Below are 15,305 nucleotides of genomic sequence, written 5' to 3' on the forward strand. Positions count from 1 at the left end.
TACCTGCCTTTATACACTATTACTCAATTTGGCCATTGCATGCGTGATAGGCCCATCCACATATATCTGTGTGTGTGCGCGCGCGCACGCATGCGCACACACATACACATAGATAGAGATAGAAATAGGTAGATCTAGTTAGATATGTCAATTTCTATCTTATATATCCATCTCTAAACGGAGATGGATAAATGAAGAGGGATAAAGGGGCTAGTTTACAAATGGCATTTGCCAGTTCTCCAAACTACACAAAATTTCCGCTACTGATTTGCCTGAACCGGTCCAAACTGGCTGAATATCACCTCTGAACTAGTCCCTTTATCCTCCTGTGCCATCCACCCTGGGCTTAAGCGGTGTTTATTTGCTTGGTGCATTTAACAAAGCGACTCTTAAACACGGTCGCAAACAGATGGCGTCTCCTATTTACACTTTGCAAAACGCGTCCCGTTCTCTGCATGCTCCGGGGTCTAAGTGTTTTAAATTTAGAGTTATTCCCTCCTGGCTAATTTGTTTGTGGGGTTTTCTAAGAAATGCCCTCATTTCCTAGCTCAGTGTGCATTTAATCCCCTCGCCTGTCCCTGGCTTTTAAGTTTCAATGCTCATAAATAGCAAGGATTTTTCCGTAGTGCAGGAATGCTAGAATGGAGTTCTCCGGTAAATGACAGGAGCTTTAAGTGGCCCAAATGGAGGGGGCCAGAGATGATCTTACTCTGGTGTAAAGGAAAACACGTTGTCCAATCTTAATTAGAATAGAATAGAATAGAATAACAGAGTTGGAAGGATCCTTGAAGAAGGATCCTTGAGCTGGAATACTGCAACGTGCTCTACATGGGGCTGCCCTTGAAGAGCATCCGGCGGCTTCAGCTAGTCCAGAATGCGGCCGCGCGAGTGATTGTGGGTGCACCTCGGTTCGCCCACATAACACCTATCCTCCGCGAGCTGCGCTGGCTACCTGTTGACCTCCGTGTGCGCTTCAAGGTGCTTCTTACCACCTACAAAGCCCTTCATAGTAGTGGATCTGGGTACTTGAGAGACCGCCTCCTGCCAATTACCTCCTCGAGACCCATCAGATCTCACAGATTAGGCCTCCTCCGAGTGCCATCTGCCAGCCAGTGCCGGCTGGCAACTACGCGGAGGAGAGCCTTTTCAGTAGCTGCTCCGACCCTCTGGAACGACCTCCCCGTGGAGATTCGTACCCTCACCACCCTCCAGACCTTCCGCACAGCCCTCAAGATCTGGCTATCCCGTCAGGCCTGGGGGTAAAGATCATAACTCGCCCCCACCCGAATGTTGAATGAATGTTGTTCTATTTTTAATTACATGTTATGCTATATGTCATTGTATGTATCCCCTCCCATATAAGTTGTTAGCCGCCCTGAGTCCCCTCAGGGAAAAGGGCGGCCTATAAATAAACTTATTCTAATTCTAATTCTAGTCCTACCCCCTGCTTAGGCAGGAAACCCTATGCCATTTCAGACAAACGGCTGCCCCAAATCTTCTTCATTTTTTAAGATTTTTAATTGTTTTTATTACACTCGCAAAGAAAGAAAAAGCGAATCATCTTTCGTTACATTTTGTAGAAAGCGCGTCCATTGGTACAGATAACGTGCGTTTCTTCCACAATCATTACCTATACTTCATTCAAATTAAGTTGTACATTTTAGAATTTATGTATTTTACTATCACAGTATTGGATTACAGTTACTTAAACTTGTTTTTTTCTAAAATCATTTATATTTAAAGACACAACCATCTACTGGCATACTTTCACAATCTCAATGAGTCTACCATAACTTTACATCTTTATAACATATTCTAAAAGAGAGTCAATTAGTAGGATATCTAACATTCCCTCCCCTTTCCCCTCCTCCAACTCACAAATTAGTGCTTCTGTCCGAATTACTTTTACTAGTACAACACACCTGTATATATCATTAAATATTATCCATCAACATTTCCTTATTATTATTGTAGTTAACTAAAAATTGTTTACTATTTATCTCACCTCTCCTCTGTTCAGGCCCAAAAGAGATTATACCTTTTATAACCAGCTCTCAACAGAAATTTATTAATAAGATCTATAGGTCTTTTCCCTAATCCCCAAATCCTCTTAAAGACTTCCAGTGTTGGGGCATTCATAACTTCTGGAGTCAAGTTGTTCCACTGATTAATTGTTCTCACTGTCAGGAAATTCCTCCTTAGTTCTAGGTTGTATATCTCCATGGCACGACAAAACCGCGCTCCACTAAAGCGCGCCCGATTAAACCGCGTCGCTGACGTCATCAGCAGGGCGACAACAGCGACCGCGGAGAAAAAGGGGCGCTTTAAATAGCGCTTTGAAAGCAAGCCGATTCAAGTTAAGGTAAGGGTTAGGGTTAAGGGTTAGGGTTAGGGTTAGGTTAAGGGTTAGGATTAGGTTTAGCGTTAGGTTAAGGGATAGGTTTAGGGTTAGGTTAAGGGTTAGGTTTAGGATTAGGTTTAGGATTAGGTTTAGGGGGGTTAGGTTTAGGGTTAGGTTTAGGGTTAGGTTTAGGGTTAGGTTTAGGGTTAGGTTTAGGATTAGGTTTAGGGGGGTTAGGTTTAGGTTTAGGGGTTAATTTTAGCTTTAGCGTTTACAGCGTGCTTTTTTTGTCACACTGTGATGACGTCAGCTACGCGGTTTCGTCGAGCTCGCTTTAGTCGAACACGGTTTTGTGGTGGAACCGTATATCTCATCGTTTAATTTCCATCCATTGCTTCTTGTCCTGGCTTCAGGTGTTTTGGAGTAGAGGTAACCAACCTTTTGGACCGCAGGGACTACTAAATTCATAATTTAAAATCCCATGGACCACTAAGATGATTAAAAAAAAAAAAAAAAAAAAGGAATAGTATTTAGTTCAATATAAAAATGCACATAATTTTTTCTTCCAACCACCAAAATTTTCTCACGGACCAACAGTTGATGACCACTGCTTTGGAGAACAGCTTGACTCCTCCTTCTTTGTGGAATCTAAGGGGTCCTTCGTGTTCTCTGAGCTTGCTTGTTTTCTTGCAGACGTTTCATTACCCAACTAGGTAACATCATCAAGGCTAATGTCAGACCAACAATCAAGTAAACAATACCCCAATCTAGAAACAGCCAAAGAACCATCAGCAAATAGCCCAACCAAAGAATTTCTTAAGACCCAACACCGACAGGCAAGTCACCAGACTATAAACTGACAGCAAACGGCACTCCTTACTAGCACTGATGGTGTTACCTAGTTGGGTAATGAAACGTCTGCAAGGAAACAGGAGAAAGAACAATGAATATTATATGGTTTCCAGCCGTTGCTTCTTGTCCTGCCCTCAGGTGCTTTGGAGAATAGCTTGACTGCCTCTTCTTTGGGGCAACCTCTGAGATATTGGAAGAGTGCTATCATGTCTCCCCTAGTCCTTCTCTTCCCTAGACTAACCATACCCAGTTCCTGCAACCGTTTTTCATATGTTTTATCCTCCAGACCCCTAATCCTCTTTGTTCGTTTTTCTATGCACTCTTTCCAAAGTCTCAACATCTTTTTTATAATGTGGTGACCAAAACTGGATGCAGTATTCCAGGTGTGGTCTCACTAAGGCTTTACAAAGTGTTACTAGTAACTTCAAACAGTTACTAAACAGCTGTTGTATGTTGAGGACTTACCTCTACTTGACAATGCAAGTGGAAATGTTCTCCTGTCTCTAGACTTCCAACTTCTCCTTCCTGGTTGACTAAACATTGAGGTTACCCTGACATCTACTGGCCAAATCAAACCAGACTCAAAATTCAGGCAGAAAAAAAACCCCAGGAGCCACATCATCCGCCGGTTAATTCGGGTTCCAGTTGCAGAAAATTAATTATTCTCTGGTGCAATTAGCACATTGGGCATCTGGGTATAACCAAGGCTATGGCTGCCTGTTTGGTTTCTCTTTGCTTAATTGAGCAACCTCCTGTTGAATTTGATGCTCTCATTTTCAACTGATTTTGCAACTTCCTGAGATTGCTTTTTAGAATAGAATAGAGTAGAATAGAATAGAAATAGAATAGAACAGAACAAGTAGAAAATAGAATAGAATAGAATAGAACAAGTAGAGAATAGAAAGAATAGAATACGTAGAGAATGGAACAGAAATAGAATAGAATAGAAATAGAATAGAAATAGAATAGAACAGAACAAGTAGAGAATAGAATAGAAATAGAACAGAACAGAACAAGTAGAAAATAGAATAGAATAGAATAGAAATAGAATAGAACAAGTAGAGAATAGAAAGAATAGAATACGTAGAGAATGGAACAGAAATAGAATAGAATAGAAATAGAATAGAACAGAACAAGTAGAGAATAGAATAGAAATAGAATAGAACAGAACAAGTAGAAAATAGAATAGAATAAAATAGAAATAGAATAGAACAAGTAGAGAATAGAAAGAATAGAATACGTAGAGAATGGAACAGAAATAGAATAGAATAGAAATAGAATAGAATAGAAATAGAATAGAACAAGTAGAGAATAGAATAGGTAGCGAATAGAATAGAAATAGAATAGAACAAGTAGAGAATAGAAAATAACAAGAATAGAATAGAACAAGTAGAGAATAGAATAAAAATAGAACAAGTAGAGAAAAGAATAGAATAGGTAGAGAATAGAATATAACTAGAATAGAATATAAATAGAATAGAACAAGTAGAGAATAGAATAGAATAAAAATAGAATAGAACAAGTAGAGAAAAGAATATAGAATAGGTAGAGAATAGAATATAAATAAATAGAATAGAATATAAATAGAATAGAATATAAATAAATAGAATAGAATAACAAGTAGAGAAAAGAATAGAATAGGTAGAGAATAGAATAGGAATAGAATAGAATAGGAATAGAATAGAATATAAATAGAATAGAATATAACTAGAATAGAATAGAACAAGTAGAGAATAGAATAGAATAAAAATAGAATAGAACAAGTAGAGAAAAGAATAGAATAGGTAGAGAATAGAATATAAATAAATAGAACAGAATATAAATAGAATAGAATATAATCTTGCTATTAATCAACCCAAGAAGATTGTTTTCTCTTTCCTGAGATCTGCAATTGCTTGAGAAATCCTTCGCTTAGGTCCGTGTTTTTCAAACTTGGCAACTTTGAAGATGTTTCCAGAATTCCCCACCCTAAACCAGGACTAAAACTCAGTCCCTTGGTTTCCAGCTTGGGGCCTTAATCACTACACCCTATTCTAGCTATTCAGTTAGTCCTCGACTTAACGACCACAATGGAGCCCACAACTTCAGTTGCTAAGTGTTCTGACCCTCCTCCGTCCAGGAACGAAAGCCGAAACAAACGTAAATGAGAATCTTTTTTAATAAGTCCAGACTCTTGTTGGCTGAAAGCCAAATCAACAAAGAGATAAGCACTTTGGCAGCAAGTCCTACAAACCTTGGCAGCAATGCAAACAAACTCTGGCAGCAATCCAGCCTGCCAAGTTTGTTTCTCATTAGACCCTAACGTTGACTTCTGCAAGAAGGGCGTGGCACAAGCAGTCTCTTTTATAATCTGGAGAGGAGCTTAATGAGCATCAGCTGAGCGTAATTGCCTCCTGTAATTACGTAGTTGTTCTTGACGCCGAGTGGCCCTTCGACGGCGTGCATCCCGGAACAACTCACGGGTGGTTTCTGGATCACTTTCTCTTGTCTCCTCCCCACTGATCCAAGGCTCAGGCGCCACCTGGTGGCCAACCAGTCTCTCTGCGCCCTGCTCGGAGTCGGAACCCTGTCCAGGGTCCTCCACATCCTCCAGGGCCGACTCATAAGGCTCCTCGCTGTCGGAGTCTGGTGGCAGTTCCAACGGCTCCTGCCGGGCCACAACAGCTAAGCATGACAGTTGTTCAGCGAGTTTCATCCAATTTACAACCTTTCTTGCCACCGTTCATAAGTGAATCGCTAAATTAGTAGCCCAGTTGTGAAGTGAACCTAGCTTCTCCGTTAGCTTGTCATGAAGATCGTAACCATCATAAATGTGAATCTGTGGCCAGGTGTCTTGAATTTTGATCAGCTGACCCTGGAGATGCTGCAATGGTCTTTAAGTTTGCAAACCAATCCTAAGTCACTAGTTTCAGTGCCCTTGAGTGGCCACTACGCAAAAGGTTGTAAATCAAGGACTACCTATAATTGATAAGGCCACAGTGCTTGATTCAGATTGTCTTCCAAAATTCTTATTTTCTCTAAAAGGTCTTTAAAGGTCAGTCATCCAGGTCATGGTTGTCCCAAAAATGCTTTTTTTTTTCAGGAGGCAATTGGTGTTCCAAATAACATCCGAAAGTAAATCAGAGTCAGAGGGAAAAGCTTCCTCAAAGTTCCAATTTATTAAGACAGACATGTTGGCACAGCTGGGAAAACCCGAATCTGAAAGCTTCCCGTTTTTCCCCACCCAGTTGAAAGTTCAAGATCTTGCCCCCCACGCCGCAAGTCCATCACATGGTCCAATCTTCCACTGCCAGGAGAAAGAAATGGTTAAGGAGCAAGGGAGTAAAGGCACAGGTGGATGGTGAATGGCCCCTCCAATAGGAGCGAAAAGGGAGGGGAGTTTGCAGGAGACTATTAGTTCAATGCATTAGGGTGAAGATCTGTTCCTGACTCTTTGCCAAGTAATTGCTGCTACAGCGTGGAGTTTGGAAGATATCAGCCTGGCAGGTCTCCAAGCCTGATAAAAGTCTGTCGTTGTGAAATCTCTTGAGACTGTTAGCCGGGACTTTGATAGAGTCCACCCATCCAGTTCCGGCCAGGTGCAGAGACAATGGATGACCTTGGCTTTCTAGAAAAAAACGTTATTATGGCTACCTATCACCCAACTTCATATAATCCCCCCATCCCATTTTTCATTTTCCCACAATAGAAAATGAATGGTAGAAATTGTGGCAGGCCTGAAGTCCAAAATTGTTTTTTTTTTCTTTTGAAGAAGTTTCACTTCTCATCTTATTTTCTCTCTCTCTCTTTCTCTCTCTCTCTCTCTCTCCCTCCCTCCCTCTCTCTCTCTCTCCCTCTCTCTCTCTCTCTCTTTTCTTTTCGCATCATTAGGAATGAAGACCGGGAAAGGGCCTGGAGAGCATCTCGCGAAACGAAATTGGAGACCATTCCAAACTGTGAATCCTGGTGAGTTTTACTTAGTTATTTATTTATTTGCATGAGACTCTCTTTCTGCTTGGCTGGCGGCATTCGCACAATCTGCTTGAATCGGGCTGCACCTCGGGCTGCATCCACACCGCAATCCTAACCAACCAGGCCAGATGAAGATCTGGCCGGAAGGGGGTTTGCACGACATGCTAAGCTTTTACTGGGGTTGGATTTTGTGAGTCGCCAAGAGTTGTTGACAGTGTTGTGGCCGGCCAGCAGAGTTGGCGGCAGACTCGGACAGTGAGGAGGTTGGGGAGAGGAACATGGGCCAGTCTTGGAGTCTGGGGAAGGCTCCGATGAGGGCTCTGTGTCGGAGGCAGAGTGGGGGCCAGAGCCGTATGCCAGTTAGCAGCTGCCTTCGGAGTCAGACATCAAGTGGGGCAGAAGAACAGCTGGAGCCTGTTCCTGATGTGTGCATGTGCAGAGCTGCCAGGAGAAGGGAACAGCTAAAGAACAAGGGTCGACTTGGGAGGAAGGCCACAGGCGGACGATGAATGGCCCCTCCCATAGGGAATAAAAGAGGAGCGAAAGGGGAGGGGAGTTTGCAGGAGACCATGAGTTCAATTCAATAGAGTGAAGATCTGTTCCTGGCTTCTTGCCAAGTAATTGCTGCTACAGCGTGGAGTTTGGAAGATATCAGCCTGGCAGCTCTCCAAGCCTGATAAAAGTCTGTCGTTGTGAAATCTTTTGAAAGACTGTTTGCCAGGACTTTGATGGAGAGGAATTCCCTTTAACCTAAATAAAAGAGGTGTTATCGGGACGAGGAGTCTGCTTCATGATCTTGGGAAGCCTAGGTCAGAACAGGCTGTTTGGCAGCATACAAATAAACAAAAAGTTATTTGTGTTGAATTTATGTTTATGCAATACAATAGCAGACTTGGAAGGGACCTTGGAGGTCTTCTAGTCCAACCTCCTGCTTAGGCAGAAAACCCTATACCGTTCCAGACAAATGGCTATCCAACATCTTCTTAAAGACTTCCAGTGTTGGGGCATTCACAACTTCGGGAGGCAATTTCTGTTCCACTGTTGAATTGTTCTAACTGTCAGGAAATTCCTCCTCAGTTCTAAGTTGCTTCTCTCCTTGATTAGTTTCCACCCATTGCTTCTTGTTCTGCCTTCTGGTGCCTTGGAGAATAGTTTGACTCCCTCTTCTTTGTGGCAACCCCTGAGATATTGGAACACTGTTATCATGTCTCCCCTGGTCCTTCTTTCTATTAAACTAGCTGACAAAGAAATAAAGGGGGACTAGTATAGATCTATTTCAAGTTATTTAGCTCTCGTCCGCTAGCCATACCCTTTCTGGAATTCGAGCCCAGGCTACTTGCATATTAGGTAGATGTATTAACCTCTAAGCCACGGGCTCTCCTCACTTTGTCATTTATACCAGGGGAGAGATTAAGAAAGCGGAAGCAGTATGCTCGGTCCCATAATTGGGTAGCCCAAGTTGCCCTGATAGACCAGTCTCACAGGAAAAAAAAAAACACTTAAAAAGCTTGCTTGGTTTGAATCGGGGTTAGGTTTATGGTGGCTTCTTGTGTCTGTGTGAACTCAGTTTGTTTGTTTGGTTGAAATGTGTTCCGACCTAGGCTTCCCCAAAAAGCACGAAGCAGATTCCCTTTTATTAGACGAATGTGAATTCCTCTCATTCACATTCAGCAAAGGCCTGGCAAACAGTCTTTCAAAGGTGAATTTATGACCACAGACCTTATCTAGCTTGGAAAGCTGCCATGTGAATATTTTCCAAATGGGGTGCTATGCAAGGAAAGACTCGGCACAGAGTCTCTGAGATTCACGGACAGATCTTCACACTCCTCAAACGAACGAACTAACGAACAAATTGTTGCCTATAAAATCCCACTCCCCTTTTGCTTCTCTTATTTCCTATGGGAGGGGTCATTCACCGTCCACCTGTGGCTTTACTTCCAAGTCGACCCTGATTTCTGAGCCGTACTTTTCTTCTGGCAGCTCTGCGCATGCGCACACTGGGAACAGGCTCCAGCTGTTCCTCTGCCTCACTGCTGTCTAGCTCCGAAGGCAGCTGAGAACTGCCAGACGGCCTGGGCCCCACCACTGCCTCCGACGCAGAGCCCTCGTCCTCACCTTCCCCAGTCTCCAGGACTGGCCCATGCTCCTTCCCAACCTCCTCACTGTCTGACTCTGCAGCCAACTCTCCTGGCCGCTGGCAGGCCACAACAAAATGTGTTGTACAAATCCAGAGCAGTTATGTTGAACTTAAGGAGTGTGTTTATGGATTCCTTGATGGATGGCCCTTTCATGTTGTTGGCTGCTCAAAGGACTCCTTTGGAGCACTGTGGAAGAGAATTCAGTCTCATAAAGAAAGGATATATCATACATTTGAGACCTAAACCAAGAGCTGAGCTTTCAAAACTAACAGCGCTCTAAATGTCATCATTGACATCAGTGCAACTTCAAAGTACTTGACGGGCATCTCCGTCCGGGAGGAAATGAAGGGTGGAATAAGAAAGCGATATTTTAATACGTTTTTCACCCTAATTCATGCTCCAAAAAAGGAAGCTGCATTAAATTTTTGGAAGAGATAGCTTAGATCATCGACAGGAAAGCAGCAGGGCAGTCAGATTTCCACTAGTGACATTCTCTTCCTTGTAAGCTGCGAGTTTGGTATTGCTGAAAGCTTCAGGAGATACAACTTACAGAGCCTTGGGGGTGCAGTGGTTAGAGTGCAGTACTGCAGGCTACTTCTGCTGCCTGCCAGCTGCCTGAAATTTGGTAGTTCGAATCCCACCAGGCTCAAGGTTGACTCAGCCTCCCATCCTTCCGAGGTGGGCTAAATGAGGACCCTTCTATTGCCATGGTGGCGCAGTGGTTAGAATGCAGTATTGCAGGCCATATTGAATCTGGCCACAGCCAGCAGTTCGATCCTGGCTCAAAGTTGATAGACTCAGCCCTCTATCCTTTGGAGGTGGGTAAAATGAGGACTCCAGATTGTTGGGGGCAAAAGGCTGACTCTGTAAACCGCTTAGAGAGGGCTGTGAAGCGGTATATAAGTCTATTGCTATTACTATTGCTACAGCCACAATAAGACCCTGTTGCTAACGTGGACATTGGTTAAGGGAGTTTTGCTCGATTCTATGACCTTTCCTGCCACAGTTGTTAAGCAAATCACTGCATTTGTTAAGTGAATCTGGATTCCCCATTGACTTTGCTTGTCAGAAACCAGCTGGGAAGATCATATGACTCTTAAGATGCTGCAGTCATTATGAATACATGCTGGTTGCTCAAAATTTGGATTTTGATCATATGACTGTGGGGATACTGGGATGATTGTGTGAGGACCAATCTTAAGCTACTTTTTACAGTGCCATTGTAGCTTTGAGTGGTTGCTAAATAAATAGCTGTAAATTGAGGAATACCTGTAGCTTGTTTTTGAAAGCCTCCAGAAAGCATGAAAGCTCTAGAACACTAGTTTACAACTTCATAAACTTTTAAGATGTGTGGACGTCAACTATGTAAGTTTACTTCAACTGTTGCGATCAACTGGTTGAGTTGAGTTGTTGAACTGGTTGTGTTGAATTGAGTTGTGTGGTCTTCAGTTGTTGAAGTTGACTTCAACTATTGGAGTTGAACTGGTTGAGTGGTATTGTTGAATTGAACTGGTTGAGTTGAATTGAGTTATCTGGTCCTCAGTTGTGGAAGTTGAGATGAATTAGTTGAGGTGTGTTGTGTTGAGTTAAACTGGTTGAGTGGTCTTCAATTGTTGAAGTTGACTTCAACTGTTGAGTTGAACTGGTTGAGTTGTGTTGTTTAATTGAACTGGTTGAGTTGTGTGATCTTCAATTGTTGAAGTTGACTTCAACTATTGAGTTGAACTGGTTGAGTGGTATTGTTGAATTGAACTGGTTGAGTCGAATTGAGTTGTCTGGTCTTCAGTTGTGAAAGTTGAGATGGAATTAGTTGAGGTGTGTTGTGTTGAGTTAAACTGGTTGAGTGGTCTTCAATTGTTGAAGTCGACTTTAACTGTTGAGTTGAACTGGTTGAGTTGAGATGGGATGAGATGAGATGCATGGACTTCCAACTGTTGAAGTTGACTTCAACTGTTTGAGTTGAAGTCCACAGGTCTTAAAAGTTGCCAAGACTGAGAAACACCGCTCTAGAAATTGCGCAAGAATTACCGGGATCTCGCTCCAATAACACATTTCTTCCTCCTCCTCTTCTTCCCACTGTGACTCACTCTACCTTGCTTTGTTTCTGCTGGATTGTGGCTCCTGTGACTTCAGCAACAAACCCACCACCGAAGAAGTCAAGGTCTGGTCTCAGTCATTTGACAAGTTGATGAAAACCCCAGCTGGCAGGAACGTGTTTCGGGAGTTCTTACGGACTGAATACAGCGAGGAAAATATGCTCTTTTGGTTAGCTTGCGAGGAGCTCAAAAGCAAATGCAACAAGCGAGACATCGACGAGAAAGCACGAGAAATCTATGAAGATTACATCTCCATCCTTTCTCCCAAGGAGGTATGTCCTTTCTTATTTTATTCCCGCACCCCAAAATGTTTCACATATCAGTTTTCACTCAGTTGGTAATTGGTAGTCCCCGGGGCCCTTCTCCCCTTCCCTTTGCAGTCCAGAAACTTTTCCAAGGTTTTCTCACTCCAGGGTAAAGTGTGTAATTATTAGGGAAGTGAGTGTTTTGACCATATAGTCATTTTTATGCATATTTTCCACCTCCAAGCTGTATAAATGAAAAGAAGGACTAGGGGAAACATGATAGCAGTCTTCCAATATCTCAGGGGCTGCCACAAAGAAGAGGGAGTCAAGCTATTCTCCAAGGCACCTGAGGGCAGAACAAGAACCAATGGGTGGAAACTAATCAAGGAGAGAAGCAACTTAGAACTAAGGAGAAATTTCCTGACACTGAGAACAATTAATCAGTGAAACAATTTGCCTCCAGAAGTTGTGAATTCCCCAACAACTGAACATTTTTAAGAAGAGATTGGATATCCATTTGTCTGAAGTGGTATAGGGTTTCCTGCCTAAACAGCGGGTTGGACTAGAAGATCTCCAAGGTCCCTTCCAACTCTGTTATTCTGTTTTTCCCAAATTGGAATGCATAGTGGATACAGATCAGGTGATGTGTGTTTGCGTAACAAGGGAGGGTGTGGCCTCAAGAGATCAACCCCCTATATCAAGGTGTGCATAATTATTTGGCAAGCTTTTTTTCCTCAGGCAAAATGGGCCAAAAAGGGATTTAATTAACTCTTGAAAAGTCAAACATGGTAAAATGTCTTTCAGACAGATGCAGCACCCTTGAAATTGCTAAAATATCACAGAACCATCAAAACGTTTTGTTGCAAATAGTCAACAGGGTGGAGTTGTTCTTTTTTTTTTTTTAAATGTTTACTCGTAAATTTTGAATTGTTTGTTTATTATTCTCACTTTTAACAGATGAAAATAAACAAGTGAGATGGGAACATTTTCATTTAGTTGCGCAATAATTCTGCACACTACTAAGTTATAATTGTGCACACGTAGGTATTCTTCGAAGAAAACCAAAAACATCACTTTTACTTCCTTAAATATTCAGGTTTGGGGTTTATTAATATTTTGGATTGACTGAGAGCATCGTAGTTGTTCAATAATAAAATCAATCCTCAAAAATACAACTTGCCTAATAATTATGCACACTGTATAAATTCCTTCACGTTTGATTATGACTTTAGCTGGTACACATTTTCAGTCAAAGTAGGGCTAAATCTATTTATCTCAGAAAACCAGTGCCAGTCCTAGGCTGCATTAACAGGGATAAAGGTAAATGCTCCCCTCGCACATATGTGCTAGTCGTTCCCGACTCTAGGGGGTGGTGCTCATCTCCGTTTCAAAGCTGAAGAGCCAGCGCTTTCCAAAGATGTCTCTGTGGTCATGCGGTCGGCATGACCAAATGCCAAAAGTGTTCCCTTCTCACCAAAGGTGGTTTCTATTTTTCTACTTGCATTTTTACATGCTTTCGAACTGTTAGGTTGGCAGAAGCTGGGACAAGTAACAGGAGCTCCCTCCGTTACGCGGCGCTAGGGATTCGAACCGCCGAGTTGTTAATCTCTCTGATCAACAAGCCCAGCATCTTAGCCACTGAGCCACCGCATCCCAATAACGGAGGGGTAACAACACCATTATCACGAGAAGTGATATTTCTGCTTTATACTGCAGTGGTGAGGCCACACTTAGAATACTGCCTCCGTTTCTCGTCTCCATAATGGAGAAAAGCAAAAATGAAAAAGGATCTGGAAACTAAATTGCATGAACAATTGAGGGAATTGGATATGTCTACCCTAATGAAGGGAGGGCTTAGGGATGGCATGATACCTGTCATACAATATTCAAGTGGCTTTCACAAAGAAGAAGGGATAGGAGTTAATTCTCCGAAGCATATGAGGGCAGAACAAGAACTAATAGGTGGGTGATCATTAAATTGACAACCAACCCAGGACCAAGGAGAAAATTCTTGACAAATTCCTTCCTCTCCTTTTTTCCACAACTACCCTAGGAATTGTGTTGGGTTGAAAAAGAGGGAATAGCCCAAAGCCACCAGCCACTTTTCATGCCTAAGATGGGATTGGAACTCACAGTCTCCTGGTGATTCGGCCAAAATCACCCACCCAGCTTTCATGTCTAAAGCAGGACTGGAACTCCCAGTCTCCTGGTGATGGGTGCAAAATCACCCACCAGCTTTCATGTCTAAGGCGGGACTAGAACTCACAGTCTCCCGATGTTTGGTCCAAAACCACTCAGCCAGCTTTTATGTCTAAGGTGGGACTGGAACTCCCGGTCTCCTGGTGATGGGTGCAAAATCACCCAGCCAGCTTTTATGTCTAAGGCAGGACTAGAACTCATAATCTCCTGGTGCTTGGTCCAAAATCACCCAGCCAGTTTTCATGTCTAAATCTTAGAACTCCCAGTCTCCTGGTGATTGGCCCAAAGTCACCCAGCTGACTTCCATGTCTAGGGCTGAACTAGAATTCACCATCTCCTGACTTCTTAACCTTAACCTCTAGACCCAACTGACTCTCCCTTGATTGACAGTTCACCAAAATCATCTTTCTTGTGTTTTGCCCGATCTCTTCCTTTTTCTCAGGTCAGCTTGGACTCCCGTGTCCGCGAAGGCATCAACCGCAAGATGCAGGAGCCCTCTTTGCACACCTTCGACGATGCGCAGCTACAGATTTACACGCTTATGCATAGAGACTCCTACCCCCGTTTTCTGAACTCTGCCATATACAAAGCTCTCCTCCAGAGTGTCTCTCGGTCATCTTCGGAGTCTTAAGCCCTTCTGTACCATTGATAGAGACACCAAGTGAAGGATACAACAGGTGTTACTGGTTTTTCCCCTCCCCACTCTTCTTTAAAAAAAAAATCTCCCAAATGAGCTTACAGAACAAAATAGACTGAAGACATAACCCAGCTGAGTTCTGGCCACAGACAATAGTCCTGTCATTGGAAAGGTGACTCCACAACTTTCTGCCCGCTTTTCTTCCGTCAGAAAAGGGCCGGTGCCAGCCGCCATCAAGAACTCCAAACTTGGGCTTCTACTTCCATTACAGAATGTGGGCCTAGAGATGGAGAATGCAGAACGGAGCAAGTAACCAGCAACGGACTGGGATCTAGACCTCTGGGGTCACATAGCAGAAGAAACAGGCCAAAGCCCATATCTCCTGGATGTTTTGATCTCACTCTTGGATTTGTGTTTTGTTTGTTTTTTTAAATTCCTTCCATGTTGATTTAAGAATGATTTCCATGCTGTCCTTGTAGATGCAACAAATCTCGGACAGTTGGCGTGGAAACTGCGGTTAGAGCAATGTTTATGGAATTAAGAGAAGTTCAGACGTTATAAAAAGTATGTTCAGGTTTTCCGCATCTCGAATGCTTTCCGTTCACAGTTTATTCTAGGTAGGATTCCCTCACCTCAGTTTTGAGAAGAAGCAGGGACCTCTTCAAGGGAAAGAGAGAAGATAGGTGATACTTGGCTCTGATGTGGAAGCTCTGTGAGAAAGACAACTTGAATATTAATTAGTCCCAAAATCTCTCCATCATTGTAAGTCATATAATCCACCCATCTCCAATGTACAGTGGTACCTCAGTACTCGTTGGTAAATTTGTTCCGGAAGACGCGAAAACT

General features: G+C 42.8%; 1 protein-coding gene across 1 annotated transcript in view; it reads left to right on the plus strand.

Annotated features, from left to right (window-relative positions):
• RGS19 (regulator of G protein signaling 19) overlaps nucleotides 1-15,037 on the plus strand; it is a 42,730-nt gene extending 27,693 nt beyond the window's left edge. The window contains exons 4-6 of the mRNA XM_032217232.1: nucleotides 7,064-7,138; nucleotides 11,416-11,650; nucleotides 14,265-15,037. Coding sequence (XP_032073123.1) covers nucleotides 7,064-7,138; nucleotides 11,416-11,650; nucleotides 14,265-14,453 — 499 coding nt within the window. The 3' untranslated portion in view covers nucleotides 14,454-15,037. The remainder of the gene's footprint in view (nucleotides 1-7,063; nucleotides 7,139-11,415; nucleotides 11,651-14,264) is intronic.
• Nucleotides 15,038-15,305: the final 268 nt, after the last annotated feature.

Source organism: Thamnophis elegans, chromosome 5 (genome assembly GCF_009769535.1).
Source record: "Thamnophis elegans isolate rThaEle1 chromosome 5, rThaEle1.pri, whole genome shotgun sequence".
Taxonomy (NCBI): domain Eukaryota; kingdom Metazoa; phylum Chordata; class Lepidosauria; order Squamata; family Colubridae; genus Thamnophis; species Thamnophis elegans.